This window comes from Nothobranchius furzeri, chromosome 12, assembly GCF_043380555.1.
Source record: "Nothobranchius furzeri strain GRZ-AD chromosome 12, NfurGRZ-RIMD1, whole genome shotgun sequence".
NCBI lineage: Eukaryota > Metazoa > Chordata > Actinopteri > Cyprinodontiformes > Nothobranchiidae > Nothobranchius > Nothobranchius furzeri.
The window spans coordinates 30389815-30417131 of record NC_091752.1 but is presented as its reverse complement, the minus strand read 5'-3'; the positions used below and the strand labels follow the sequence as shown (position 1 = coordinate 30417131).

The window sequence follows — 27317 nt, the reverse complement described above, 5'->3', positions numbered from 1 at the left end:
TGGAAAGATGGAGAAGGGGAAATGTAGTAGCTGATTACTGATGTGTGAAGACTGGCTCTATGGGGACTCTGCCTGTGAGATATTTAACTGAGCTATTTGATTAGAGGAAATGAATCCACTTACTGTAATTGGATGCACTGAGCTCACTCTATCCCCCACCTCCCTTTTTTCTACCATTTCCTCTCCATCTGTTTGTAGCCCTCACTCCTCATCATTCCCTTGTTCACTAAGCAAATAGTTATTTGTAATGAGACACAAATATAATACTGCCACAAAGCATTGTCTGTCTAAAATGATTAAGAGTTCTTGAAAATTTGTACAACATAATGTGGTGTCAGTTGAGACACAACAGTTTAAGCTACAACTTAATTTTAAGCTTGCATAAAATAATACCTTCTAATTGATGTTTGACAAAAAAATCCTTCTTTAAAATCTGTTTTCTGCTCTTATTCAAATATGGTAACAAAATAAGCAGAGACAAAGGTCTAATCTCAGTAAAACATTAAAACGAGACAGGATTTTCTTTTTTTTCTTCTTTTTTTCTTTTTTGCTTTCTTTTTGCATCCTTGAGGGGATTAGATACATGTCCTAGTCTCAAGCTCACCACTAGACTGCAGTGGCTTTGTCAGTCCACTTGGGGGCATTGTGCATCCTTCAGATCCCACAGTGTGCGTGCATGTTAGAAGTCTGATCTGTTTTGTGTGTTCTGTCCGTTTTTGTGTTGATCTGCATTCATATAGCTCAGTGAAAAATCAAGGAGTGGGCTGCCAGAGCTCATGATAACATTCCCATTATGTGCCATGCAGATGAGCACAAAACCAGCTTCACATAATGGGCATAATGGAGAGCTACAACGCACGATCACACCGTCAGGTGAATGTATCAGATGCACAGCTGATAAAAGCACATACATATGTGAAAATTTGTATTCATGGGATTTTTACAAATGTCAGTACATATGTCAGAAAAGAACATATAATAGATCATTTCTGTTAGTGCATTCTTTTTTTGGGTCAATAATATTGTCAGTCTCCCAGATCATGCTGAGTGCTGAAAGTTTATTATTTTTAGGTAAGCTAGGTTTTTATTTTTGGTTGTTATTTTTTAAAACAATTTCACTTGAAGCAACATTTACTGGTCCAGTGTTCCATGGCCAGGACGAAAGCAACATTACTCCTCCTGAATACGAGGTTCGACAATCTGTCGGACTCTCCTCTCCAGAACCCCTGAGTAGACTTTACCAGGAATGATCAGGAGTGTGATCCTTTGTAGTTGAAGCATATCCTGCGGTCCTGCTTTTTAAATTGGGGGACCACCACCCCAGTCTGCCAATCCAGTGGAACTGCCCCCGATGTCCACGCAATATTGCAGAACTGCTCAACCAACACAGTCCTACAACATCCAGAGCCTTAAGGTACTTTGGGCGGATCTCATCCACCCTTTGAGCCTTTCCACTGAGAAGCTTTCTGACCACCTCTGTGACCTCAGCACCAAAGATTGGAGAGCCCAACTCAAAGTCCCCAGCCTCTGCTTCTTCACAGGAAGAAGTGTCGGTGGGGTTGACGAGGTCTTCAAAATAATCTGCCCACTGATCCACAACGTTCTGAGTCGAGGTCAGCAGTACACCATCCCTATTATGAACAGTTTTTTTTGTAGCTATCCACCTTATTCTTAAAACCTGTGAGCCTTTGCTTTAAAAAAAAAAAGCGACCTACTTCCGGTCCGCGTTTTTTTTACATTGAGATTGGCGCTAATCTTCTTTTTTATGGACTTTTAGAGAAGGAAAACATGTAAACACCAGCTGTTACAGCTCAAATTGGACACTGTTACACTCCTTTTGCATACTTCACTGAAGGGATGGGGAGGACTATCTGAAAATGGAGCCAAAGTAACATACAGTAGCGTTTTAGCTCATTTCTGAACACGTCATACAGCGAGGCAATAAACAATCTTAAAAGCTTTGACGATTATCAGTACCTACTTAGTAATAATCTTAGGCATGTTTTGCTAAAAGAGACAATCTTATTTACTTATAAGCAGATGGAGTGCCGGGGTTTTAGCTTCCACTTTAGGTGAAATACAAACGGCAGTCACTCTCTTACTCTGGGGTGCAGTTTCTAAACATCGCACTTGTAGCCACAAATAAAACTTTCTCTGGTTGTTTGTGCAACCACGAAAAGCGCAACATCTTCCTGAGGCACGTGAGTACATTTTCTGGGGGTGAATATTTTGTAAAATTATCTTCAAATGTTCAAATAAACCATAGTGAAACCTCACCATGCAAACCAATGTGTATGTGCTACTTTTGGTTTCTCACCGGATGTTGCTACTATCATCATTTCTCCGTAAGACCAGCCAGGAACAAGGTGGATAGATTTATTTTTTATCATGTTAGAACATATCATAATTTACACACACACACACACACACACACACACACACACACACACACACACACACACACACACACACACACACACACACACACACACACCATGTTGTAGACGGCATCTTGTTACTTTGTCAACAAAACAAAGGAAAATTCAAAGAGATAAATCTTGAAAAAACGTACTGCTGACTCAGAGGTTCTCTAACTCTATTTTCCTCACTGCTGCAGCTGCCATCACTCATTTAACTGTTTCACTCATTTTACCTCCTCTGTATTATCTGTGTCCCTGGATGTGTCTGCTCACTGCATTAAAACAGAAACAAAAACATCTACAAAACGTTTATTGTGCTTTGGTTTGCATCTTCATTATTCAATTACAAATGTTGTGAGAATTAAAATCCTCATCTTCTCTTTGCCTTTTTATGGTTGTTTACACTTTCATGAACAGTTTTCTTTCCATATTGTTGTTTATTGCTTCAGATCCAAAAGAGGCTGAGTGTTGCAAACTTGCAGTGCAGATGAACTAGGAATATATTTAGGCTTAAAGTTGTTTGAAGCTTTTACCCTTCATGTTAAACTGGAACAGCCTGAATAAATTCTTTTAACCTGAAAAAGTGCTTTTCTTCAAGTAAAAACCTGCAGTAAAATCTATTAGATTAAAACTTCTTTTTCATTTTTGAGCAACATTTTAAATATACCGACCCCCAGAGAGTCCCAGTATGGCTCTTTTTGTTCTTTGTTGTTATTTCCCCAACAGTAAAATAATACATAAAAATATTCAAACTCATACAGCATCTTAAAAATTCTGCTGCAGAATTTCTTTCCAGAAACAGAGACACTCACAGAACCCAGTATGTATTATTTCCTGATATCTAAATCTAAATCACAATTTTTTTTTTACTCCTGATCCTCAAAAAGTTAAACAATTGATGCCATTTTAGATCATGTATGTTACGTTTGCCATGAGATGTTGAACAGAAATATCTTTGTAATATTTCTTAGGAAAACTTTATTTCTGCAGTTGAGTAGTCATAATCTATTGTCCATATCATAATTACTGAACTGAACAGATGTGATGAAGTTCCACATTGTTTATTTACTCATCTTTGCACAAGCTGCACAGCTCTTTGGGCTCTATGAGCAGGAATTTGACATGTTTGTATATTTTTAAATAAGTATTCAGGAAATGAGTTTGCTTTGTGCTGCTTACAGCTCACAGTGGAGATCAGAGCCCTGTAGTACAAAGCAGGATTAGTAGCTTTGTGAGGTAACTTCTGGTTCAGCTTGGGCTTTTTAGTGTCATAAAGCCGCTTCATGTCTTTCAGATTGTATTGCCTTCCTGGCTTAGGCTAAAAAACTCACCTGCTCCGGAGCAGTTTAGGTTTTATATATGAGACAAAACTTAAGTTACTGATTGCTTAAAAATAAGGTGTAAATAATGATAGGCATTACATCTGAATGAGTGTTATTTAATTTTAGATGGAGCTGGAGAAGTATCTTTTTTTATGAATGCATTTAAGAAACAACATGACAAAAACCAGACTAAACATTAAAAATACTCAACTGAACATGAACTTTTTCAGAATCGAAAATCAAAGAGCAAGTTCACGGAGAAACTGTTATTTACTTGTTACTTTTTAAAACATGATCAGTCACTCTGAGGTACATATGCAGACTGAGTGTGAAACTTCTAACCCTATTTATAATAGGATAGAATCAAATAGAAAAGAATAGACTTTTTTATTCACACAATGGGGAAATTCACTCGTTACAGCAGCACAGACACTTGGAGAAAAGGAAGAAACAAAATAACAACAAAAGTGTGATTAAACACACAAAGGCAGTAAGCTATTATGTTGACCTTCAAACACTAAAAACAATGAATGAAAAAGAAATGTGAGTTTCGAGAACTATGCAGCATAAAGGACACAGACATGCTAATGTACATTCGTTTTTGCACAATATTTAACACATACTGAATATTGCACTGATGCTATTGTGTAACAGGATAATGCCAGTACCAGTTAAACTGTGGAGTTAAATATTGCAGTGGAAATGAATGACTTATGATAGCATTCTGATTTACATCTACATTAGCCACTGAAAGAAAATAGATGGGGAAACACTCGGGACAGAAAAGTCACACATATCTATGTCACACTGTAGATTAGCATTCATTGACTCTCCCATCTTGGCTCGTGACGAGGAAGGCTGCTGTTGATTTAGCATCCAGGAAAGAGCAGAGCGTGTCTGCTAGTAGAAGCTAACCATTTACATTAGCAACTCTATAGCATCTCAGAACACCTTCAGGCTTATGTTATTGTTGAAGAACAAACATTAACGTTACAGAGCGAATGAAGGCATTGGAAGAGTTGTGTTTCTATTAGCCAATCAGAGGCAAAATGTTTGCATCTCATTAATAATTATGAGTAAGTCTCCAAATCGTTTTCTAGCCCTCCACTCTCTCACATAACAAGCACCAGTGTATTTATTTATTTAACTGAAGAACACTGCTTCGAGGAGATTCTGGCCCACCATCCTGCGCCTCAGGAGGGGAAAGCAGTGCACTACCAACACTGTTTACAGAGGGAACGGTGTGCAGCTGATCTCTACTCGGAATGATGTGGATTAATGAGCGGAATACTTTGAAGACCTCTTCAATCCCACTGGCACGTCTTCCAGTGAGGAAGCGGAGCCTGGGGACTTTAAGTTGGACTGCTCTATCTCTGGGGCTGAGGTTGTCAAAAAGCTCCTCTGTGGCAAGGCTCCAGGGTTGGATGCACTGAGTTCCTTAAGGCTCTGGATGTCGTAGGGCTGTGTTGGCTGATGGGGCTCTGCAATATCGTGTGGACATCTGGGGCAGTTCCACTGGATTGGCAGAACGGGATGGTGGTCCCCCTATTTAAAAAAGGGGGACAGCAGGGTGTGGTCCAGCTACAGGTGGATCACACTTCTGAACCTTCCTGGTAAGATCTATTCAGGAATTCTGGAGAGGAGGGTCCAATGGATTGTCAAACCTCAGATTCAGGAGGAGCAATGTGGTTTTCGTCCTGGCCGTGGAACACTGGACCAGCTTTATACCCTTAGGGGGGTTCTGGAGAGTGCGTGGGAGTTCGCCCAATCAATCTACATGTGTTTTGTGGATTTGGAGAAGGCGTTTGACCGCATCCCTCCGGAGGTCCTGTGGGGGGGGGGGGGGGGGGGGGTACTCTGGGAGTATGAGGTACCAGGCCCTCTGATGAGGGCTGTTAGGTCTTTGTATGACCGGTGCCAGAGCTTGGTCTGCATTGCTGGAAGTAAGTCGGGTTTGTTCCCAGTGAGAGGTGGACTCTGACAAGGCTGCTCTTTATCACCAATTCTGTTCAGAACTTTAATGGACAGGATTTCTAGGTGCAGCCATCCATTTTTGGTGGTCTGAGGATCGGTTCTCTGCTTTTTCAGATGATGTGGTCCTGTTGGCTTTATCAGAACGTGATCTCCTACTTTTGCTGGAGTGGTTTGTGCTACTACTAGTTTACCCGTTTAATTATAGATTCACTATGATCAATACAATAAAGTTTATCTCTCACCAAATAGAATATTTACTAAGAAATCACAATGTAACCATAGAACTATTACTTGGTATATATGTTGTGTGTGTGGATGTGTGTTTGTGTGTGGGTGGGCTGGTGTTGGTGTATGCGTGTGTCTGCTCTGTCTTCTCAATCCCCAGTGAGACATGGTGGATGGCTGTTTATACTGAGTCAGGATCCTCTGGAGGTTTCTTCCTGTTAAAAGGGAGTTTTCATCTCCACTGTCGCTACATGCTTGCTTAGTATGAGGATTGCTGTAAAGTCACTGACACTAGTCAGTGACTTGATGCAATTTGCTAATGGCTTAATGAACTGACCTGTATTGGAATGTGTACTATGTGATGTGCCTTGAGACGACTCTTGTCAAGATTTGGCGCTATATAAATAAGCTTGAATTGAGTGCGAAGCAGCTGGGTTGATAATCAGCTCCTCTAAATTAGGGCCCGACCGATATGCTTTTTTTGGGGCCGATACCGATATAAAACTTTTAACAAAGGCCCATAGCCAATATAATGGCCGATAAATCCCCCTCACAAAAAAGAAATACAAATTTTCTTAAGCTTAAACCCTTCATTCTCTGCCTTTTTGATGCAAACTTATTTCTCTATTACACACCAAAGAACTGTCTCAATAGCTCACTAGGGTTTCCAAGTAATGCAAATAAGATTTATTTAGCAGATCTCAAAAACAACAGAACACACAAACTCAGTCACAGCATAAATCTAACATTCAAGTTTTTTCTTGTAAACTGTGGTTTCCACAAATACATTTTAACTTAAAGGAATATTCCACCACTCAGTAAAAGTGTGTCTTGTTAAGATTCCCCAGAGTTAGACAAGTCAGAAAAAGCATTTTATAACCAGCCCAATATGATCTGGCAGCAGTTGGTTTTCTTAGTTTAGCATAAAATAATATAAGTGAATTCACAAACATTGTAGTGTTTTTTTATGCAAGCCTTCCCTTCCATTGCTTTATGCTAAAACAACTGGTTACAAAATGTTTTTCTGACTTAGCTAACTCTGGGGAATCTAACAACACACACACATTTAGGGACAGAAGATCCCTATAAGAATATTAAACTAATAAAAATGCAGCAATAAATAAAATGTAATACTTGTGCTTTGTAACCAGAGCCCCCTTCAGACAGGCCATGAAAAACGGAAATGTTCCGGAATCTGTCCGTAATACCTTTCTGTCTGAATGCAAACATCCGGATAACGTGTTCCGGAATTTAACCGGACGAAGCCCCTAGTAACAGGTCCGGACTTGTTACGGACAGGGTGGCTGCTTCAGACTGGTGAGGTAGAGTTCCGGACAAGGGGGAGGGGGAGGAGGAGGGGACCGGGGGACGCCGTGCGCACCTATATAACTCGCTCCTGTAGCATGCGGCGAACCACGGCAGCTCGCCTCCTACGGTACTGTCTAGACGCGCGACGGAGCGCTTCACACCGCTTCAGTGATCCCTTTAACCATTGAGCTTCATCATCCAGGTCTCTTATGCGTCTTCGTGTGCGCAGAATTATGCTTAAGCGCCTCGTGATTTTTATCTTGAGAGGCGCTATAGAAATGATATTTTCTTCTTCTTCTTCTTCTTCTTAACATAAGTCCGATTCTCCCCCACCCCCCACCCCCCGCCGCCATCAGACATCTGGAACTTTTCCCTGCTGTGTGAACGCAGCCGAAAGGACAAGTTCTGGTACAAAAGTGGTGTGTCTGAAAACACAGTTCCGGTTAAAAACCGGATTGAATTGTCCGCAAATGTTCCAGAATGTCTGTCTGAAAAGGGCTAAAGTAACACTCTGTGGAAGTTAACTTGGTGAACTTATTCACCCTAGACAGGAAATAATTGCACATAAGAAACATAAATAAGAATAAATAAAAGTTCCAAAACAATAATTTGTGTTCAAAGTTCAAAGGAGTGGAGCCACACAACGTGAGTTCATAAAGCTGGCGCCATCTGCTGGATAGGTAGCGCAATATCGGCCGTCTTTTTGGCCGATAGCCGATACTGTTAATGACCCCAATATCGGCCGATAATATCGGCCGGCCGATATATCGGTCGGGCCCTACTCTAAATCCGAGACCATGGTCGAGGTCCTGCCCCAAGTATAGGAGTTTAAGTATCTCGGGGCCACAAGTGAGGGAAAGCTGGAGCGTGAGATCAATAGGTGGATGGCGCTGCATCTGCAGTGATGCGGGGCATTGTACCGGTTTGTTGTGGTGAAAAGAGAGCTGAGCTAGAAGGTGAAGCTCTCAATTTACAGATCAATCTACGTTCCTTCCCTCCTCTATGGTCACGAGCTTTGGGTAGTGACCGAAAGAACGAGATCGCGTATACAAGCAGCTGGAATGAGGGCCATCCGCAGGGTGACTGGGCTCTCCCTTAGTGATAGGGTGAGAAGCTCGGTCATTCGGGAGGGGCTCAGGGGGTTAGAGTTAGACCCCCACTGCTCCTCCAAATTGAGAGGAGCCAGTTGAGGTGGCTCGGGCATCTGAATAGGATGCCTCCTGGACACCTCCTGGGTGAGGTTTTCCGGGCACGTCCAACAGAGAGGAGACCTAAAGGGAGACCCAGGACATGCTGGAGGCACTGTGTCTCTTGCCTGGCCAGGGAACGCCTTGGGATAAAATGACAAGTAAAAAAGGGCTTAAAAAACAACCATAACAAACAAACAAAAAAATAAGTTAACATTTAATTCAATAGCCAAGTAAAAATATAAAGTATCTTGATTCAGGTAATGAGACTTAAAACTTTGGCTGCAGCCGAACAGCTTTAAAGTAAGTTTGTCTCTAACAAAGAAACCAAACATCAGTTAACAAGCAGACACCTCCTGTAAAAAGAAGCATGCCTTGCAATTAAAAGGTTATGAAAAATGTCATTTCACAATGTTTTATCAAATGTTTCTCTTGAATTATTACATTTTTAGCCAGGAAATTGGGATCATAAGGTTATAGGGACATGGTAAAGAGGTGTAGAATAAAAGATCAAGAAGTATGAGGGCAGAAAACAAATGAAACTGGTTGATTCATGCAGTCTCTTTAAAAAAAATCATCCACATCTTCACAGAGAATTTTTGAAAGACAGCAGAATGTTTAGTTTATTCCTTCATTATTTTTCTATCATTCAGTCTGAAAGACATGGCACCAGTCAGTTATTGTGCAGCACAAGAGATTTTCAGTAATAACTCGTTTTGCACGTGTCTTCTAGTCAAATCCCATTTTGGTTCTATGAAGCACCCTAAAAAAAAATCCATGTTATAAAAAAAATAAAAAAAGCTTTGAACCACCTGTTCTGTTCTCTGCTTTTGGGTATGCTTTGAAATATGTGGTATGGAGCAGTCAGACTGTCTGCATATTTATGGCTGATACGAGGCTTTTTTCCTGTTGTTGTTTTCAAAGCTTCAAGCATTATCATTCATAATTGGCAGATAGTTTTCCAAAAAAACCTCCTATTCTTTGTCTTATTGCGTGGAACGATGACATCTTCATGATGTTGGAGAGAATATACTTGAAGTTGCATAAAAGAAAATCAACAAATAGGACAGGCTAGATTGTTGTTATTCCTAAAATAGTTTGGGAACAGGGGAGAATGAATACCTTGGACTGCATTTGAATAAGCATATAACTGTGATGGTAAAGTACAAGTCTCACAATGCAATTAAAGTCACTCAATGTAAAAAGTGCCAGGGATCCCCCCTAACAATTCACTAAGCTTCAGAATGACTTGTCACTAAAAAGGCATGCAGGGATTTATTAATTGCAGGTGAAGACTGTATATCATTATGATTTAGCATGTTACTTGTCATGAACCCCTGCCTGCAGATTCTCATGCATATTAAAGATCTTCTTCTTGAAGGAAAATGTAACCATGTGTATGATAATGTATATGGTAGACATTATTACATTGAATATGTGTGCTTTTCAGGATATTCTCAACAACCTGGACTCTCCTGGAGCTGCAGATTTGGATGATAGCGACCTCATGCTGGATGCAGGCCTCCCAGATGATAGCTTACAAGGTCAGCACACACACACAAATATGCACACACAGGCATTTCTTTATGTTCCCCACATTCAAGTGACAATGTTGAGGTGGTTATAGATGAAAATGCTGGTTTCCTTGGCCAGAGGTTGTTCATTTTTATTTTATTTTTTTGTAACAGCTGATAACCTCCAGCAAAGCTGTCTGATCATAAATGTAAATTATTGCATCAACAAGGTCGGAGTTTTTGAGCTGAATCCTTCTATGTGATTTAATGTTTTGAATAAATTGAATCGTGCTTTGCCTTGGGTGGATATTTGCTACCAGAACATCTATTAAACTTCTTTAATGGATACCTTGTTGTGCATCGTGGGTCCTGCCACTCTTTTGATGCTTGGTTGGCGAAGAGTAATTCCATTACAACTCCAGTCTTTGAAAAAAATGCCAATCAGCCAGCCGCCTGGCTCTGATTATATGAACTGATGCACACAGATGTGAGTGGCTGATGAGCATATAGAAGCAAAGTTATTTGTACAGGAGCATATCTGTACAATGTTCCCTTCAAGTCTGATGTTATAACTGTCAGATTGTTGTTTTCTTTCCCATTTTCAATCTCTCTTACAAACAATCTCATTAAAATGAAGTAAAATGGCATCTTGGTGTATGTTAAAGGTAATTAGGTCAGTGTATTACCACATCATAACATTGTTGACACCATTACAGCTCCTTGTGTGGCATTTTGGAAGAAGACAAACAGCCCTTTCTTTACATGAAATATAATGAATTTTTGAAAGTGAATTTTCTCTTGTCGGTTTTATGTCGACGGCACAATTCATTGCTAATGGATTTAATGCAGCAAGTTGTCTGTGAATGACTTTGACAGGCTTAGTTTTTACAAACACGACTCCCTTCAGCAGCGTAAAATTGTGTAGATTCTGTCACGGGTCTACAGAAAGCTTATGAAGGAGCATGAGCCCACAGATGCACAAACACAAATACAGCTGCCTGTTTATTAGACAGACTCAGCTGACGATTACTTGGTCTAATGCCGCAGCTTTACATTTTAAGCCCTTCTTTATTAGGTTCATAGTGCTCAGACGCAGACAAACTTCCAAAGAGGTGATAATTCAATTGCAAAAATCTGTTCAGATTACATTTCTGGTATTGTTTTTTGTTCAAATTCTGATTTGCAATTTTATTTTTATGTTTACATCTAATCCAGTTGGATCTAACCCCAGGAAGCAGGCAAATACACATCTTTTTTTTTTCCATTTTAGTATTATACACCAGCCACCCTAATCCTAACCCTCGGAACCCTTGTTCAGATTCTTGTAGACGCAAGTAGAAATCAGCAAATCACATCACAGCAAGACATCTCGATGTGGGGAAGTTCAACCTGAGCATCAGCACGAAGAAAAACAAGAATTTTATTGACTTTAATTGCGGCTTGGTTGTTTGTACCAGAAACTATTGGTAAACTTGAATTTTCACCCTGAACTATCTCTAGGGTTTACAGAGAGTGGTCTGAAAATATACAATATCCAGTGAGCAGCAGTTGTGTGGATGAGAATGTCTTGTTGATGTCAGAGGTCAGAGGAGAATGGTCAGACTTGCTGAAGCTGATAGACAACAGCAGCCCAAATAACTACTTGTTTAACCACAAGGTCTGCAGAAAAGCATCTCTGAACACACAACATGCTGACCCTTGAAGGAGATGGACCACAGCAGCAGAAAACCATACTGGGTGTCACTCCTGTCAGCTAAGGGCAGGAAACTGAAACAGCAATTCACCCAGGATCACCAAAAGTGGCAAGTGGATTGGAAACATGATCTGGTCTGACAAGTCTATGTTTTAGCTACATTTTTCAAATGGCTGGGCCATAATTTTGTGTAATTAACATTAAAGCATGGTTCAGGCTGTTGCTGTACTGCTGTGGAGGAGATTCTCTTGGCCCTCATTTAGCCTGGTTTAAACAGCACAACCTACCTGAGTAATGCTGTTGTCCATGCCCATTCAGTCCAGCATTTTTTAGGGGGTGATAACAGGAAATTCCAATCATCAAGCGCATCTGAAAACAGAAACTCAGCATCAACTGTGTGATGTTATTACTGTCAATATGGAGAAAATCTCTGAGAACGGTTTCTAACACTTTGTTGAATCCATGGTGCATAAAGCAAGGCTGCTCTGATGGTTAAAGCCAGTATGAGCAGGGTGGACCTAATAAAGAGACAACATTTAAGTTAAAAATCTGATCACTCCTTTTAAGATTTGCCTTTGGGAAAGATTTTTGAGCAGGACAGGATAGGCTATCATATCTATGCTTATGATTATCAGATATATTTCAGGATGAATTGGCTAAACACAGATTTATTGCCCACAGATTGTCTCTCTAATGTGTAGGGGTGGTTGGCAACTAACTTCCTTAAACCTAACAAGTCAAAGACTGAGTCCATTCTTTTGGACTACAAAAACCTGTCTCGCACCTCTTCTGAGTTTGGACCTCAAGAGGTGCGTTACCAGTCTTGGGGTGAAACTGGATGCAGGATTTACAGTGGTACCCCAGATAATTGCGGTCAAAAAGTCATGTTTCTTTCAATTTCGCTGTTTAACGCGCCTGAAGCCGATCTAGAAACGGCCGCACTTGGAATCTGTGATACATGCCATGACCTCTCGCCATGACTCTGTAAACTATGCAAAACAATTTAACCCTCCGGAGGCAGGCATTGCAGATTTGCAATGTTAAAACCTACCTACCTGGTTACTCCACATACGTATTTCACGAGCATTTTTTAACTCAGAAGTACCCCTAAAGGACTTAGTTGTTCATCCTTTTATCAAAACTTATTTTGAGCCTGAGAGGGTTAAGATCCTCCTTTTTGTTGATGTTCTGCTAAGATGTGGTGCCCTCATGGTGGGGGCCATCGTCTTGAACACTGTTGCTAACCATTTAATCATTCTCCCTCTCCTGATAATAACATTAACTTTCCTTGACATTGAATGTGCTTCCACCAGTTTACCCGTTTAATTGTAGATTCACTAGGATAAATACTATAAAGTTTATCTCTCACCAAATAGAACATTTACTAAGAAATCACAATGTAACCATAGACACATTACTTGGTATATATATTTTGTTTGTGTGTGTGTGTGTGTTAGGGCCTGACTGATATATCGGCCGGCCGATATTATTGACTGATATTGGGGTCATTAACAGTATCGGCTATTGGCCAAAAAGACGGCCGATATTGCGCTACCTATCCAGCAGATGGCGCCAGCTTTATGAACTCACGTTGTGTGGCTCCACTCCTTTGAACTTTGAACACAAATTATTGTTTTGGAACTTTTTATTTATTTATTCTTATTTATGTTTCTTATGTGCAATTATTTCCTGTCCAGGGTGAATAAGTTCACCAAGTTAACTTCCACAGAGTGTTACTTTGTTACAAAGCCCAAGTATTACGTTTTATTTATTGCTGCATTTTTATTAGTTTAATATTCTTATAGGGATCTTCTGTCCCTAAATGTGTGTGTGTTGTTAGATTCCCCAGAGTTAGCTAAGTCAGAAAAACATATTGTAACCAGTTGTTTTAGAATAAAGCATTGGAAGGGAAGGCTTGCATAAAAACACTACAATGTTTGTGAATTCACTTATATTATTTTATGCTAAACTAAGAAAACCAACTGCTGCCAGATCGTATTGGGCTGGTTATAAAATGCTTTTTCTGACTTGTCTAACTCTGGGGAATCTTAACAAGACACACTTTTACTGAGTGGTGGAATATTCCTTTAAGTTAAAATGTATTTGTGGAAACCAGTTTACAAGAAAAAACTTGATTGTTAGATTTATGCTGTGACTGAGTTTGTGTGTTCTGTTGTTTTTGAGATCTGCTAAATAAATCTTATTTGCATTACTTGGAAACCCTAGTGAGCTATTGAGACAGTTCTTTGGTGTGTAATAGAGAAATAAGTTTGCATCAAATAGGCAGAGAATGAAGGGTTTAAGCTCTGTTAAAAGTTTTATATCGGTATCGTATCGGTCCCCAAAAAAGCATATCGGTCGGGCCCTTGTGTGTGTGTGCGTGCGCGCGCATGCTCTGTCTTCTCAATCCCCAGTGAGTCGTGGCGGATGGCTGCTTATACTGAGCCAGATCCTCTGGAGGTTTCTTCCTGTTAAAAGGGAGTTTTCCTCTCCACAGTTGCTGCATGCTTGCTTACCCCTTCTTTCCACGGGAGCCGTCAGCAGCACGTTACTGCAGCAGCACGTCATAGCTGCTGATAGGAACCGCTGTGGTCAACAGAACCTTTTCCACCGGAGCCGTCAGCAGCTGTCAGCAGCGCGAGTCGGCCGCGTCTCAGGAGCAGCATGTCGCGGCCCTTACGCGCCGGTTCTATTCTCTACGTGCAACGCCTCTGAAACGGGTCAAGTTCGACATTTTTGGGGAAGGAAAGACTGTCATGTTCCTGAGCTGAGGTGAGCATTCTTTCCACAATAACCATCTCTGAGGAAATTTTCCACAGGTGAGGAGCGGAGGGAGCTGCAGGTGTGCCGAATCTCCAATCTGGAGGTCGGGTATAAAGGGAGAATGGAGACACCACACTACGCCGGATGATTGCACCTGTTAGGTAGCCCCAGCCTCTCGACTTTGTTTGCTCGTTTGCTTGTTAGAATTAGATATTGGATTTTTTGGCTCTGAACCCTGGACTTTTATCTGGATTATGTTTTTGGATTTTCCTCTGAAGCCTGTTTGTTTGTTCTGTTCAGGATACTCAACTCTACACACTACTCGCCACTCGAACCCCGGAGTTCCAGAACCACGTCCCATCCTCTTCCACACCTGCTCGTTTAATCTCCGCTGCCTCATCCACCTCAGCCCGCTGTGCCACCACCTACGCTCACCTAGGCTGACACCCTTTCCGCATATCTGGGACTATTAAATTGACTTAAGCCGAACGGCACACCCTCACTGGACCTTCCAGTGCCCCTTTTGTTCCTGTTCTAAAATAAAAAGATTTTTCTTTACTCACCATTGAAGTTGTGTTTATTCTGCATGTCTTGGGTTAAACATCTCCCTCGAGTCATGACAAAGACAGGAAATCGGACGCGGAAATGGAGCGAAGCTCCCGAGATTTTCAGAATAAAGAAACGTACTGCCTTCCGGTTGCTTTACTTTTAAAAAAGGTTACTAAATATGCGGCCCCGTGAGAAGTTATCACCTAGCTAGCGGTCTCCTTTGTTTTTCAGGTCCGTATTGGCGATTATAAAACGGACAGATCATAAAACACAAACCTTTTGGAGCCATGTTGTAGTTTTCTCCTGCTTGTTGTCGTGTTCACTGACAAAGTTACTTCGTGCTCTGTCGGTGACAGCTGCTCCCCTGCTGCTTCGCGCCTCGTGGGAAGGGCCAAGCAGCAGCTTACGCGAGCGAGACGTGCTGCTGCAGTAACGTGCTGCTGGCAGCTCCGGTGGAAAGAAGGGGTTAGTATGAGGATTGCATCAAGTCAATTTGCTGGGTTCCTTATATAGGAAACTTTTTTCTGATTGGCTTAATGAACTGACCTGTACTGGAATGTTTACTATGTGAAGTGCCTTGAGACGACTTTTGTCGTGATTTGGTGCTATATAAATAAACTTGAATTGAATTGAAAAAAAAAAGTTTATAACACATTGAACAGTCTGGCATCTTCATATTTGTTAGACCTCATGCCCTATGTGCCTGTGCGCTTGCTATGGTCAGCTGACCGCCTGCTACTTTGCACCCCCACTATGAACACCAAGGCAAGGGGGGAGCGGGCCTTCATGTATGTTGCTCCTTTTCTCTGGCAATCACAATTCAACAGACAATCATCCTTTGTCTTCAAGTCATGGTTTTAGACACACTTCTATGATTTGGCTTTTAGATAGTGACTCCTTTTTTTTAACTTTTTACTTTAATTATTTGGGCTTTGACTGCTGTTTTTATCTGCTTTAACTGATTGTTTTATCTCTATTTTTATGTTGTTGTTTGGGAGGCGCTTTGGCCAGCTCCTGTTTTTTAATGGGTCATAAACTGGCATGGTATGGTCCGATATGAAACAAGCCTCTTTTTTCATGGTTCGAAATAGAAGCATGCTTCACAAAACCCTAATATTCCATTGATCCGAACAGAACCCTCATCTTTTTACGAGATCACATTTGTTTCACTTATGATTCTACTTCAGATTAGAGTTTAAAGTCCAAAAGTGAGAACTTAGTGTTAAATGTTCCCTTAGGTGTGTTTATAACTTGTGTTTTATTGGTATTTTGGAAGTCCAGCATAAAAACTTACACTAAAGTGAATTAAACGTCCTGCTGAGAATCCGGCTGTATTTAATTAACCTAGAAATTAAAGTGCAATGTCTGTAAACAGTGAGCTTCCTGTTTCTGAGAAAAAGAGACGGTGAGAGGGGTGGTGGTGGTGGGGTGTTCACTCTAAAGGAATGTGAATTACAGCGTCGTCCCTTCCTGCCCCTTTTCGGGTAGCAGCCATATTTATAGCTCCCTACGTCATGGGTAGAGTTCAAGAGAGAAATGAACAGAGTCCAGACCATGGTGGAGGCCAAGAGATGCAGCAAAAGGAAAAAAAATTCTCCTAAAGAAATAAAGCACGAAGAGGGAGAGGAGAGAGGAAGGCTGAGGAGTACTCGTGTTGTGTTTTTATCCAGCTGTCACCTCCCGTAAAGGGGGAGAGGCCACAAACTCTGTCTCCATGCCGGTTACGTGCTAGCTTGGACGCCAACCAGTCACCTCACTCTCTTCTTCCCCAGCACCACCACAGTCCTCTCTCTCTCTCCCACCAGCTCCAGTTCCTAGGGAGTTCCCAGAAAAACAAGGCTGTCAACACAGACAGGGCAGGCGAGCTGGGCTGACTTCTTCCTTGGCCCTTTAACAAGTCATCAGCTGACAAGACAAGGAGTCATTTCCCTCCACACTCAACAAGTTTGACTTCATCTACATTTCTGGACTTATTCAGTTGGAATATATTCAGTTTGTTTGACTTTTTTTTTAGATTTTCTAAGCTAAAAAAAACTCATTGGGGTCACTAAAGTTTCCAGGAACGTAACAGCTCCGTATGCAAAACAGATCGTGAACATTGTCTGCTCCTGTGTCGCGTGGTGACTCCCTGGGTAAAGTATTCAAAACAACTCTGCTGAAGTGACTGGATGAAGCCTTTTTTTAATACCTGTTATCTACTTTTAATGCTTTCTTTCAGTATCTGAGTGTCTGCCATTTAAAAACTTGAGTTGTTAGGATTTCTTAGAGATCACGCTCTGTTAGTTGTCAGAGACGTCGTAGTCACGGTTGACTTCACAGCTGAATTCTACTGAGTGTTGTTAAATACTCTGTCCTTTTACAGTAGCTTCTTGGAAATGAAATGGCCTGTCAAGAGTGTGAGAGAAGATTTTCTTTCGTTGGTGACAGTTTAACCCTCTGGAGGCAGGCGTTGCAGATTTGCAACATTAAAACCTACCTACCTGGTTACTCCACATACGTATTTCATGAGCATTATTTAACTCAGAAGTACCCCCTGAAGGGCTTAGTTGTTTTTCCTTTTATCAAAACTTATTTTGAGCCTGAGAGGGTTAAAGAAGCACAATGGGATGAAAAATAGTTTTGAGCCTTTGAAAGCAAGTTAATTCATTATATTCATTATATGTATGGGTTCATGTTTACTCTGCAGTTATATAGTAACATATAACTAACTAAAAAAAGTTTAAAAAAAAGTGATGCTCTTACTTTTAACTTCTTATTTCCTGCCAAAAATAAGAAATTGATGTTATAAAATTCAAATAATTTGCTTTTTAATTCATTTTGCTTAGAGTGTCGGTTTCTGTGGACATGTTTACTTCGTCTCACTGCTGCTTTTAATTCTCTTATTATAGACTTTGACAGAATGTCCTGCATTGAGCGTCCCAAACAAGCCAGTCGACAGGGGCAGAGACATAAACAACATCGGTGGAGTGGTCCAGATCACCTCTACAGTGATGGCAGGTTGGTTAGAAAACTGGCTAAAAAACACCTGATAACAATTAAACCAGAGCATTAAAACGCTTTTTTTTTTCTTCTCAGGGCTCAAGTCTTCCAGAATTATGATGGCTTCAGGGGCCCGAGGATGTCTTCGCGGTATAACCATTCTGAGGGCAGGCAGTGGGGCTACAGACCAACGCTGGACAAACTCACACTCGAACACATGACTCAGGACTGCAGCTTTCTCAAGAATCAGCTGCTCAGACTCAAATCGTTACTAGAGGTTAGACTCAATTATGTCAAGATGTGAATGCAAACTATCTTTATTAACTTACCCTCCATTGCTCTGTCACCCTCCGCGGGTGGTCTCGTTCTTCCAAGCTTGGGTCATCTACCAGAGACCTGGGAGCTTAAGAGTTCTGCTCAGAATCTTAGTTGTTCCTAGAACTGCACTTTCCTGGACTGAGATGTCTGATGGTTTTACTGGGATCTGCTTTAGCCACTCCTTCAGTTTGGGGGTTACTGCCGCGAGTGCCCCGATGACTATGGGCACCACCGATGTCTTCACTCCTCAGGCTTTCTTAAGTTCTTCTTTGAGGCCCTGGTACTTCTCTAGTTTCTCACATTCCTTTTTCCTGATGCTGCATCCCTTGATATTGCCACATCAACCACAATGGCTGCCCTCTGTTGTTTGTCCACCACTACAATGTCCAGTTGGTTCAGAAAGTCCCACAGGAGCTTGGCTCTCTTGTGCTCAACCACTTTAGAGGGTGTTACTCGCTTTGACCTTGGGGCTTCCAGTCCATACTCTGCACAGGTGTTCCTGTACACGGTGCTAGCCAGTTGGTTGTGGTGTTCCATGTAGGTTTTCCCTTCCAGCATCTTACAAACTGCAGTTATGTGGTGGATTGTCTCAGGGGCCTCTTTGCATAGCCTACACCTTGGGTCTTGTCTGGTGTGGTAGATCTTAGCCTCTGTTGCTGTGGTGTTCAGGGCCTGTTCCTGTGCAGCCATGATGAGTGTCTCTGTGCTGTCCTTCAGACCAGCTCTTTCTAGCCATTGGTAGGATTTCTTGATATCCGCCACTTCAGTTATTCGTCGGTGGTACATTCCATGTAGGCGTTTGTCCTTCCACAATGGTATTTCCAGCGTCTCCTCATCTGTTTGCTATTGTCTGAGACCTTCACTGAGCAATCTATATCTATATCTATGTCTACATAAAGATATTTGGGCCATAATAACTCAATTATTTTTAATAGAAAATAAACTCAAGGAATCTAATGTTAAACAGTTCCACACCAGTCTACATAGTCCATTTATTTTTTTACATTTTTTAAATATATTTTTGCAGTATCTTAGTATTTCAGTGTAATTTTAATGAGTTGAACTACCAATTCCTGTGAACAGAGTGACAGAATGTAAAAAATGTAACACTTCCAGGCATGTCAAGCAATGCGTTTAGGGTTTGACCAAACACAGCCGACATGTGTTGCTACAGGTCACATGATTTGGTGTTATTCATATGTTTTTAATTTGTTTTTGATCAATCAGTTGTCTACATTCAACAACTGGCAAAATTTTGAATTAAAATACAATTCCAGAAGGATGGAAATCTGTAAGGAAATACAGTTTTAAGTAGTGCTGCAATTATTTAAGCACACCAAAATTGGGACAGTTTTGAATTAAGTAAAATAAATAAACTGAATTCTTAATCTCATGCTTTGCCTCCGGTATGTAGTACTGGTGGCGGGCCGTTCAGGGTCACCAGGGTTTCTGTGCGAAGGAGAAAAATTCTTCTACCAAAGTGAAATATTGCTTTTGAGGCATGCCTGAGGCAGTTTATCCTGCTCACTTTGTACTCTGATTCTGTTTGTATGCCCCGTGTGTGTGTGTGTGTGTGTGTGTGTGTGTGTGTGTGTGTGTGTGTGTGTGTGTGTGTGTGTGTGTGTGTGTGTGTTTACGTTTCAAGCTTGAGGAAACAGACTCTCCAGCAGATGTTTCAGAGCAGGCTGAGGACATCACCACTGTTTCACAGGTGAGGAACTTTCCTCTGGATTCACAATGTTCTTGGCTATAAGGTGTATACATGAAAACAATACAGTGTTTCACCTACCTGAGGTTGTCTCCTATTAGTGCAACCAACTGTATGTTTGTGCATGCAGATGGAGGTACTGATTAAGGAAGTACAAGTACTCAGAGAGGAGTTGAGGAGCCGAGACAAGACTATCGCTCAGCTCACATTACAGTGTCAACAGCTACAACAGCATCAGCGGGAACACATGGTGAGTCAGTATGATCCAGACCGGTACATGCAAAAAGCTGAAAACTTGAATCTGTAGCTATCAAAAATAGATATACGTCTTAAGAACCCATCAAACTCCAGTAATATACTATACTTTCATCTTGGGACTTCCTTTTGTGCTGCCTTGTGGGTCTCTACTGCCTCTATAAGCATTCCAAACATGAAATAAATTCTGTCCATACTTTTCTGTCACTGGTTTTAGAAATGTTTCAAGATAGAATAGAATCTTCCCTGAGCCCCTCCCATATATCAGAGCTTCTCAGCTTATAGCAGCCTGAGTAAATTGTCTGTATTAGCACCTTCTATAGTTCTACAATCCCCGAGGCACTTTACATCACAACTGTTGGCAGTGGCTGACATAAACAAGGCTGCAAAATACTGGCGTCACTCCCTCCGACCACCACCAGCAGCAAGCAATTTTGGCCAAGGACGAGCCTGTAACCATCTGGTTATGGGGTGTGCACTCAAGTCATTTGCCGCTTTAGCCTTTGGTGGGCACGGCCAGTGCTTATTTTCTTAAGGGGACAGAGCCCTGAAAAGGCTCTTTCTGGAAAGTACTGAAAATGTCAAGAATAAAACTGCTGAAATTACTTATCGTGAGAGAGATTTACTGCAAAAAACTTCATAATCATGTTTTGTGTCGACCAAAAAAGTCATAATATATCTCCTTTAATGATGACATCTCTGGAATAACTGAAACACTTACTGTATATGGAAAAACAAAATAAATGGTTGAAATATGATTTATTAACCTAAAATGCCAAATGTTTTACCAAATTTGTGATCCATAACAACAAGCAACAAGTGAAAATAATTAATAATAATTAATAAAACACTTCCAGTCATGAACAATCAATGTGCTCAAAAACCATAGACTCCAATACAGCAAACATAAAAATATTTCCTCCATCATTTTAATATTTCATACACGGTCTTTAATGACTACAATGTGGGTCACTTTATTAGAATAATAATCTTCACAATATTTTACTCAATGATAGCAGAAAGTATGAGAAAAATGTCACTAGTTGCTTTTTTTAAATTTAATGTTACTTTGTGAGAATTTTTTTTCACGGTTCTGAAATATAAAACAAGCTGTGCCAAAGACAGAAATATAGAGTTGTCTTTATGATAATGTGCACTTATTTCCCATGTTTCAGAAACTTTCTGTATGAGGCATAGATGAAAGAGACGACTGCCATTTAAACTAAATGGAAAAATGTAAATGATCAAAAATAAATGATTTGATTTTGAATGTCAGTGGAACATGTGGAATATCAATACGCATCCTGTGCTTTCATGTAGCCTTCAAATTTAGTTTGTCATTCAGTGGTTCACATCCTTGATCACCACTCCTTTTACAGAAGTGTTTCTGGTGAGCGTGTCTGGACACAGCTAGTACTTTCTATTATCTGCTGCGGTGACTAATTTATTATATGTTCCACAAATAAGGTATAAAAAAACCAAGAGGGTGGGATTGTAACAGCTATTTAGCTTCCTAATGGTACAAAAACACAACCTGTGATGCTGTTTGTTGTAGAAACTCATCTGATGGGCTTTGTGCTTTACTCCTACATGCACGGTTACCCCAACATTCTTTCTCTTTGATTCTGACCGTCTGAGTCTCCGCTCTAACGTTCATTAGTGCTCCCTTGTTAGCCCAAAAATCATGTCTAGCTGACATTATTCAAATCCCTTCCATACTGAGAAATACCAAAATGTCAGAGCAATGCCTGCCCACCAGCGTATCCACGACATGCTATCTGTCCAATTAGAATTAACACCCACCCACAGCTGGTCCATCACATGATACATTATTGCAGCGCACTTAACGCCCTACAAGCAAACAGAATAATAACAACAACAATAATAATAATAATAATAATAATAATAATAATAATGATAATAATAATAATAATAATAATAATAATAATAATAATAATAATAATAATAATGATAATAATAAAAAACTGGATTTGTTTTCAGATCTGTAGCTGGCTTTAATGAGTGTAGAGACTGCAAGAGTGAAAGTGAAGAAGGAAGAAAATAAAATTGACTCCTCTGACTCTGTGCTAAATTTTCTTGTGGAAATCCAGACGGAGAGGAAATCTGAAGCTGTAATGTGTTCTCCTGCTCTGATGTTTTTGCACTCGGGGACTAACACACACACACACACAAAGGTATGGGAGTTGGTTTAATGGGAGGACCAACCCTACATTCTCGGTTGTGTGAAAATAGCAATTACAGCAAAATAGCTTCAGAGCCTGCAAAGACGGCCGGTTCCTGTTGTATCTCAAATTAGACAATCAAAGTCTTTTGGGTTTTGCGTCTGTCCCCACAATTGGTTTAGAAACTATCTTAAAGTCAGGTTACCAAAAGGAGGTGTTAGATACTGTTCTAAGACTGAACTCAGTAAGAGCTGGCTGAATGAAACATAATAGGTGAAAAGGGAAGAGAGAGGAGGTGTGTGTGACTGTTTTATATAACAGTGTGTTTTTAGAGGTGGAACAGCATATAAACAAACAGAGATCTGGTTTCCAAGCTTGATGAAGAGGCAGAGGCAAAGCATAAAATAGGGCTGCAATGATTCGTCGACGTTGTCGACAAATATCGACAATAGAAATAGTCGACAATGAATTTCATTGTCGACGTCGCCAGACGTGTTTTTCCAACCGAGTGAGGCATCTCTCTTCATTACAATCTCTGCCGAGAGTCGCACATGCACAATAGCTTCACTGCTGAGCGTCAACTAACAGAAATGGCGGCGTCCAACACAGCAGCTACGCGTACCAAAACATCAAAAGTTTGGGAGCATTCTAGCCTGGATTCGGTGAATAAAAAGATTACCTGCATTGTTTGCAAAGCAGTCCTTGTGTATCAGGACAGCACCTCGGTGATGCATGAACACTTAAAGAGAAAGCACGTCGGACAGTTGAATGAAACAGAGTCTGACTCACCTCGGTAAGATTTAAATAACACGGAAGCCAATACGTTTTGTTTCAGATGTACATTGTACATTTTTTTAATGTATTTTCGCTTAAAAAAAAAGAGACTTAATGTTATGCCTGACTGTGTCTGACAAAAGTATTTTAATTTTATTTATGCATTTATGTCTGTACTGACTGGGCACTGAGCCTAATTGGTGTTAGACTGAGCATTTTTATTTACTTTTAGTATGAATCAGCAGCAAAGTTCAATAAAATATGCATTTTCCATTGAAGAACCATCTTTCTTGTGTTTATTATCATTTTTCACATAATTAAAGTAATCTCATGCTAAATTTAAGAAAACTTTAATAATTATCTGATTAGTCGACTAATCGTTTCAATAGTCGGTGACTAGTCGACTATTAAAATAGTAGTTAGTTGCAGCCCAGGTATGTAAATCATCATGTAATAGTATTTGACAGAACATTGACTTTGTCCTTTTAGTCTGGCTTCCATAAACATCAGTTTAGTCAACAGTCCACATAAGGTGGGTTTATTCAAAATTCATCTTCAAAAACAAACTAAAAGCTGAAAAGCATCTCCTCGTACAACCGTTAAAATGTCTCATTTTAAATCCAAACGGGCAATGCAAAAGGTTGTTAAAGTGACAGTGTGTGTTTTCCTTGTGTAATTCATGCTTTTATTACATCAAGGCTTGCTTACTGTAACTTTTTGTACCTTGGTGTTTCGCAATCCCACCTCTCACGTCTTCAGTTGGTGCAGAATGCTGCTGCACGGCTGCTCACTGGGACGAAAAAGATGGAGCATATTACTCCCGTCCTGACCTCACTACACTGGCTGCCTGTTCGTTTTAGAATCCAGTACAAGGTGCTTTTATGGGCTTTTAAATCTCTGCATGGCCCTGCTCCAGAGTATCTCTCTGAGCTTCTGGTTTTTGTCACGACACGAGCCAGGAGGAGGTTAGGACCCAAAATGCAGAACCCAGGACGACACGAGGCAGGAGCGGAGATTAAGTAAAATCCTTTTATTTTAGGATGAACCAAAACAAAAATAAATCCAAAGGGCTGGAAGCCAAAATCCAAAAATGTCCAACAACTGAACTAGAGATCCAAGAAAAACACTAGAGACTCAAGAAGCACTAATAACACTAGCGGTCCAAAAATGAGACGAGACTGACAGAAAAACAATGGACTGACAAAACATACAACACAGACAGGACTATATACACTGGGAGGATGAGAGGGAGATGAACTGCAGGTGTGTGGGGAGAGAGAGAACAGGTGAACTCAATTACTAATCAGGGAGAGGGCAGTGAGTTGAGGAGGAAGAAAAATAACATGATCTAAGACAGAACCTAGAAACAAGAGCCAAATAACTAACAATCTGGGGAAAGAAACACACTAAAAGCTAAATAATTAACTAATAATCTGGGGAGAGAAACACACCAAAAGAGACTAATAAATGAACAGCTGAAACTAAAGGAAAACACTACAGAAAGAGACACTACAGGGGCGTGACTAAGGAGGACCACGGGGAGCACAGGACCTGGAGGGAGATACCTGGGGGGGGAGGGGGGGGGGACTAGAGGGGCTGCAGCTATGGGAACACATGAAGAAGACATAGACAATGACGCAAGAGGGCACTAGGATACACGACAGGAGAACCTAGAGATGAATGGAGAACACAAGGAGACACATGAGGCAAAAGGCAAAACAAGGACACCTGGGGGCGCTAGGAGACACAAAAGGAGAACCTAGAGAGGGATGGAGAACACAAGGAGACACACGAGGGGTGACGCAGACGCAGACCATGACAGTTTTTTATTCCCCTGCACAGTGTCTGAGGTCATGTGATAGGATGCTCTTGGAAGTCCCTAAAACAAGATGCAAGCTCAGAGGTGACAGGGTTTTTTCTGTAGCCCCTAGGCTCTGGACTGCTCTGCCATTGGGCAATGGGTCGACCTCTTCACTGTCTGGTTTTAAATCTCTTTTGAAAACCTATTTTTATGATTTGGCTTTTAACCCAGCACAACTCTTTTTAGTGTTTTTTCCGTGTTAGTTCTTAAGCTTTAGTTTTTGTACATTTTTATGTTGTGTATTGTTTTTAATTCAATTCAAATTCAATTCAAAAAAACTTTATTAATCCCAGAGGGAAATTAATGTTTTTAGTGTCTGTGAAGCACTTTGGTTGATTTTATACCCTTGTAAGATGCTATACAAATAAAGTTGCCTTGCCTTGCCTTCCCTGGCGAAGTACATACCTAAATTATTACAAACAAGCATTATTTTTGTGTTCAAATAAGACCTTACCAACGGATGGCCATTAGGGTCAAAAATCCCTGGGAGTGCAACATCCAGCAAAATAACAACCCCGTCAGATTCCCTTTCATCACTGGCAATGAGTGAAGAGGTAAATGTGTAAAACAACAACTTTTATTATTGGTGAAAGTTTTGTTACCTTTTGTTACAAATCAGTAAATGTGTTTTGTCCTCACGGGCTTCCGTAGAAGGAACCATGATATCCAATATGGCGTCGCCCAGAGACTTAGACCCACTCCCATGTGTTTTAGAACAGATTTTTATGGTTACATGTAGTGAATCTGCCAATCTGTTTGAACAACTGGGCATCGTTTAATTCATTCACAACATTTTGATGGATATTTCCAGAGACTAATGGTAAATACTACACATTGTCACTTTAAATGTCTTATACATGTCACGGCCAAGCTTGTCAGTTTTCTAACCAATGTTACAATGACAAGCATTCTCTCACACACCTTCCGTTATGCCATACTTTTTCTTTAACTTTCATCCATAGCAGGGGTCTGCAACATGCCTCGTGATTTTTATCTTGAGAAGTGCTACAGAAATAATATTTTCTTCTTCTTCACGTGGCCTCGGAACCACAAGTGGTTCTTTGGGCCTTCCACAATGGCTCTTAATAGTTTTTTTGCTAAAAATAAAAATACGTAATAATGTTTTTAACTTATAGTTGCAATAAAAGTGAAGGCATAATCGAGTTTTCATAAAATAACTGAATTTCCACCATATAATAATACCAGTTCGTGTACCAGGAATGTTTTCCGCAAATATCAACAACTCCTTTTTTACAAAAAAAAATTCTTTTTTTCCCTTAATTTTAAAACCTAAAAAGTAAAGAAAGAAAATGGTGACAACAAATCTATACAGTAAATAGTATATTTATACAGTAAATATTTAGGGTAGAGGGAATAAAATATTTTTAACCTTCATTTGAGGGAAAAAAGCTGAATTTTGTGAAAAAAGAAAACTTTTATTAATGGCCCTTTAGGAGCCTCTTTTGTAGATATTTCTAAAAAGTTTTAAAAGGTTCTGTAACCATTGCAGCTCTAAAAACATTTTTATTCTGGTGACTGAGGTGAAAAGCAGCTCTTTGGATTGTAAAGGTTGCAGACCGCTGATCTAAAAGGATATTTCTATCAATGAAAGATGTAAAACAGATTAATAATAGAAAAACGCTTAATTATCATAATAACATCAGCATTTATGTTCATGTAACCATGATAAAAAATCTTAATGTTTAACCTGAATAATACTGACTATAAAACTAGATACACGGGAAGTGAACCAAGCTTAAACATGAGAAAAATAGTACTGGTTTATTTTATTTCAAGGCTGATGTGTTGAATGTTAAAAGCATATGTTCTTTATTCCAATAAACTGCTAAAAATAACCATCACGGCTAAAAAAAAATGCGTGATAAGCGTCAGCCATGGCTCACATTCTTAATGGCCTTGATTTGATCAGCCTTAGTAGGTTAAATACTTTTCAACGTTAAACTTTTGTCAAAATCTTCTAATGATGAAGGAAATGACTCCCCTAAAGCCTAAGATCCTTTCTCCCTTTTCTCCTTCGTTCCCTCCTTTCCCTCTCCCCAGTCCTATCAAGGACGGCAGGTCAAGTGTCAGTGCCACCACCAGAGGGCTCCAGCTTCACTACGACCGAGTGACAGGCCAACAGACAAATGGATGCAGCACCACGATAAGGCTACCCAGACATATTGGAGACCGCCAAGCCATCCTGTAAGTCCAAACATTAAGAACATCATGCTAAAATCAAAGAAAAACAACTCTCACTTTTTCTTTGGAGGAAACCCATACC

The 27317-nt window shown here is 40.4% G+C and overlaps 1 protein-coding gene across 5 annotated transcripts in view; it reads left to right on the top strand.

Moving 5' to 3' along the window:
• The window catches only part of ccser2a (coiled-coil serine-rich protein 2a), an 85088-nt gene that overhangs the window by 44275 nt on the left and 13496 nt on the right, over positions 1–27317 (top strand). For all 5 annotated transcript variants that reach the window (XM_070542527.1, XM_015944771.3, XM_070542526.1 and 2 more), the window contains exons 4-9: positions 9887–9980; positions 17844–17952; positions 18031–18211; positions 19898–19963; positions 20091–20210; positions 27095–27238. In XM_070542527.1, the coding sequence (XP_070398628.1) occupies positions 9887–9980; positions 17844–17952; positions 18031–18211; positions 19898–19963; positions 20091–20210; positions 27095–27238 (714 nt within the window). The remainder of the gene's footprint in view (positions 1–9886; positions 9981–17843; positions 17953–18030; positions 18212–19897; positions 19964–20090; positions 20211–27094; positions 27239–27317) is intronic.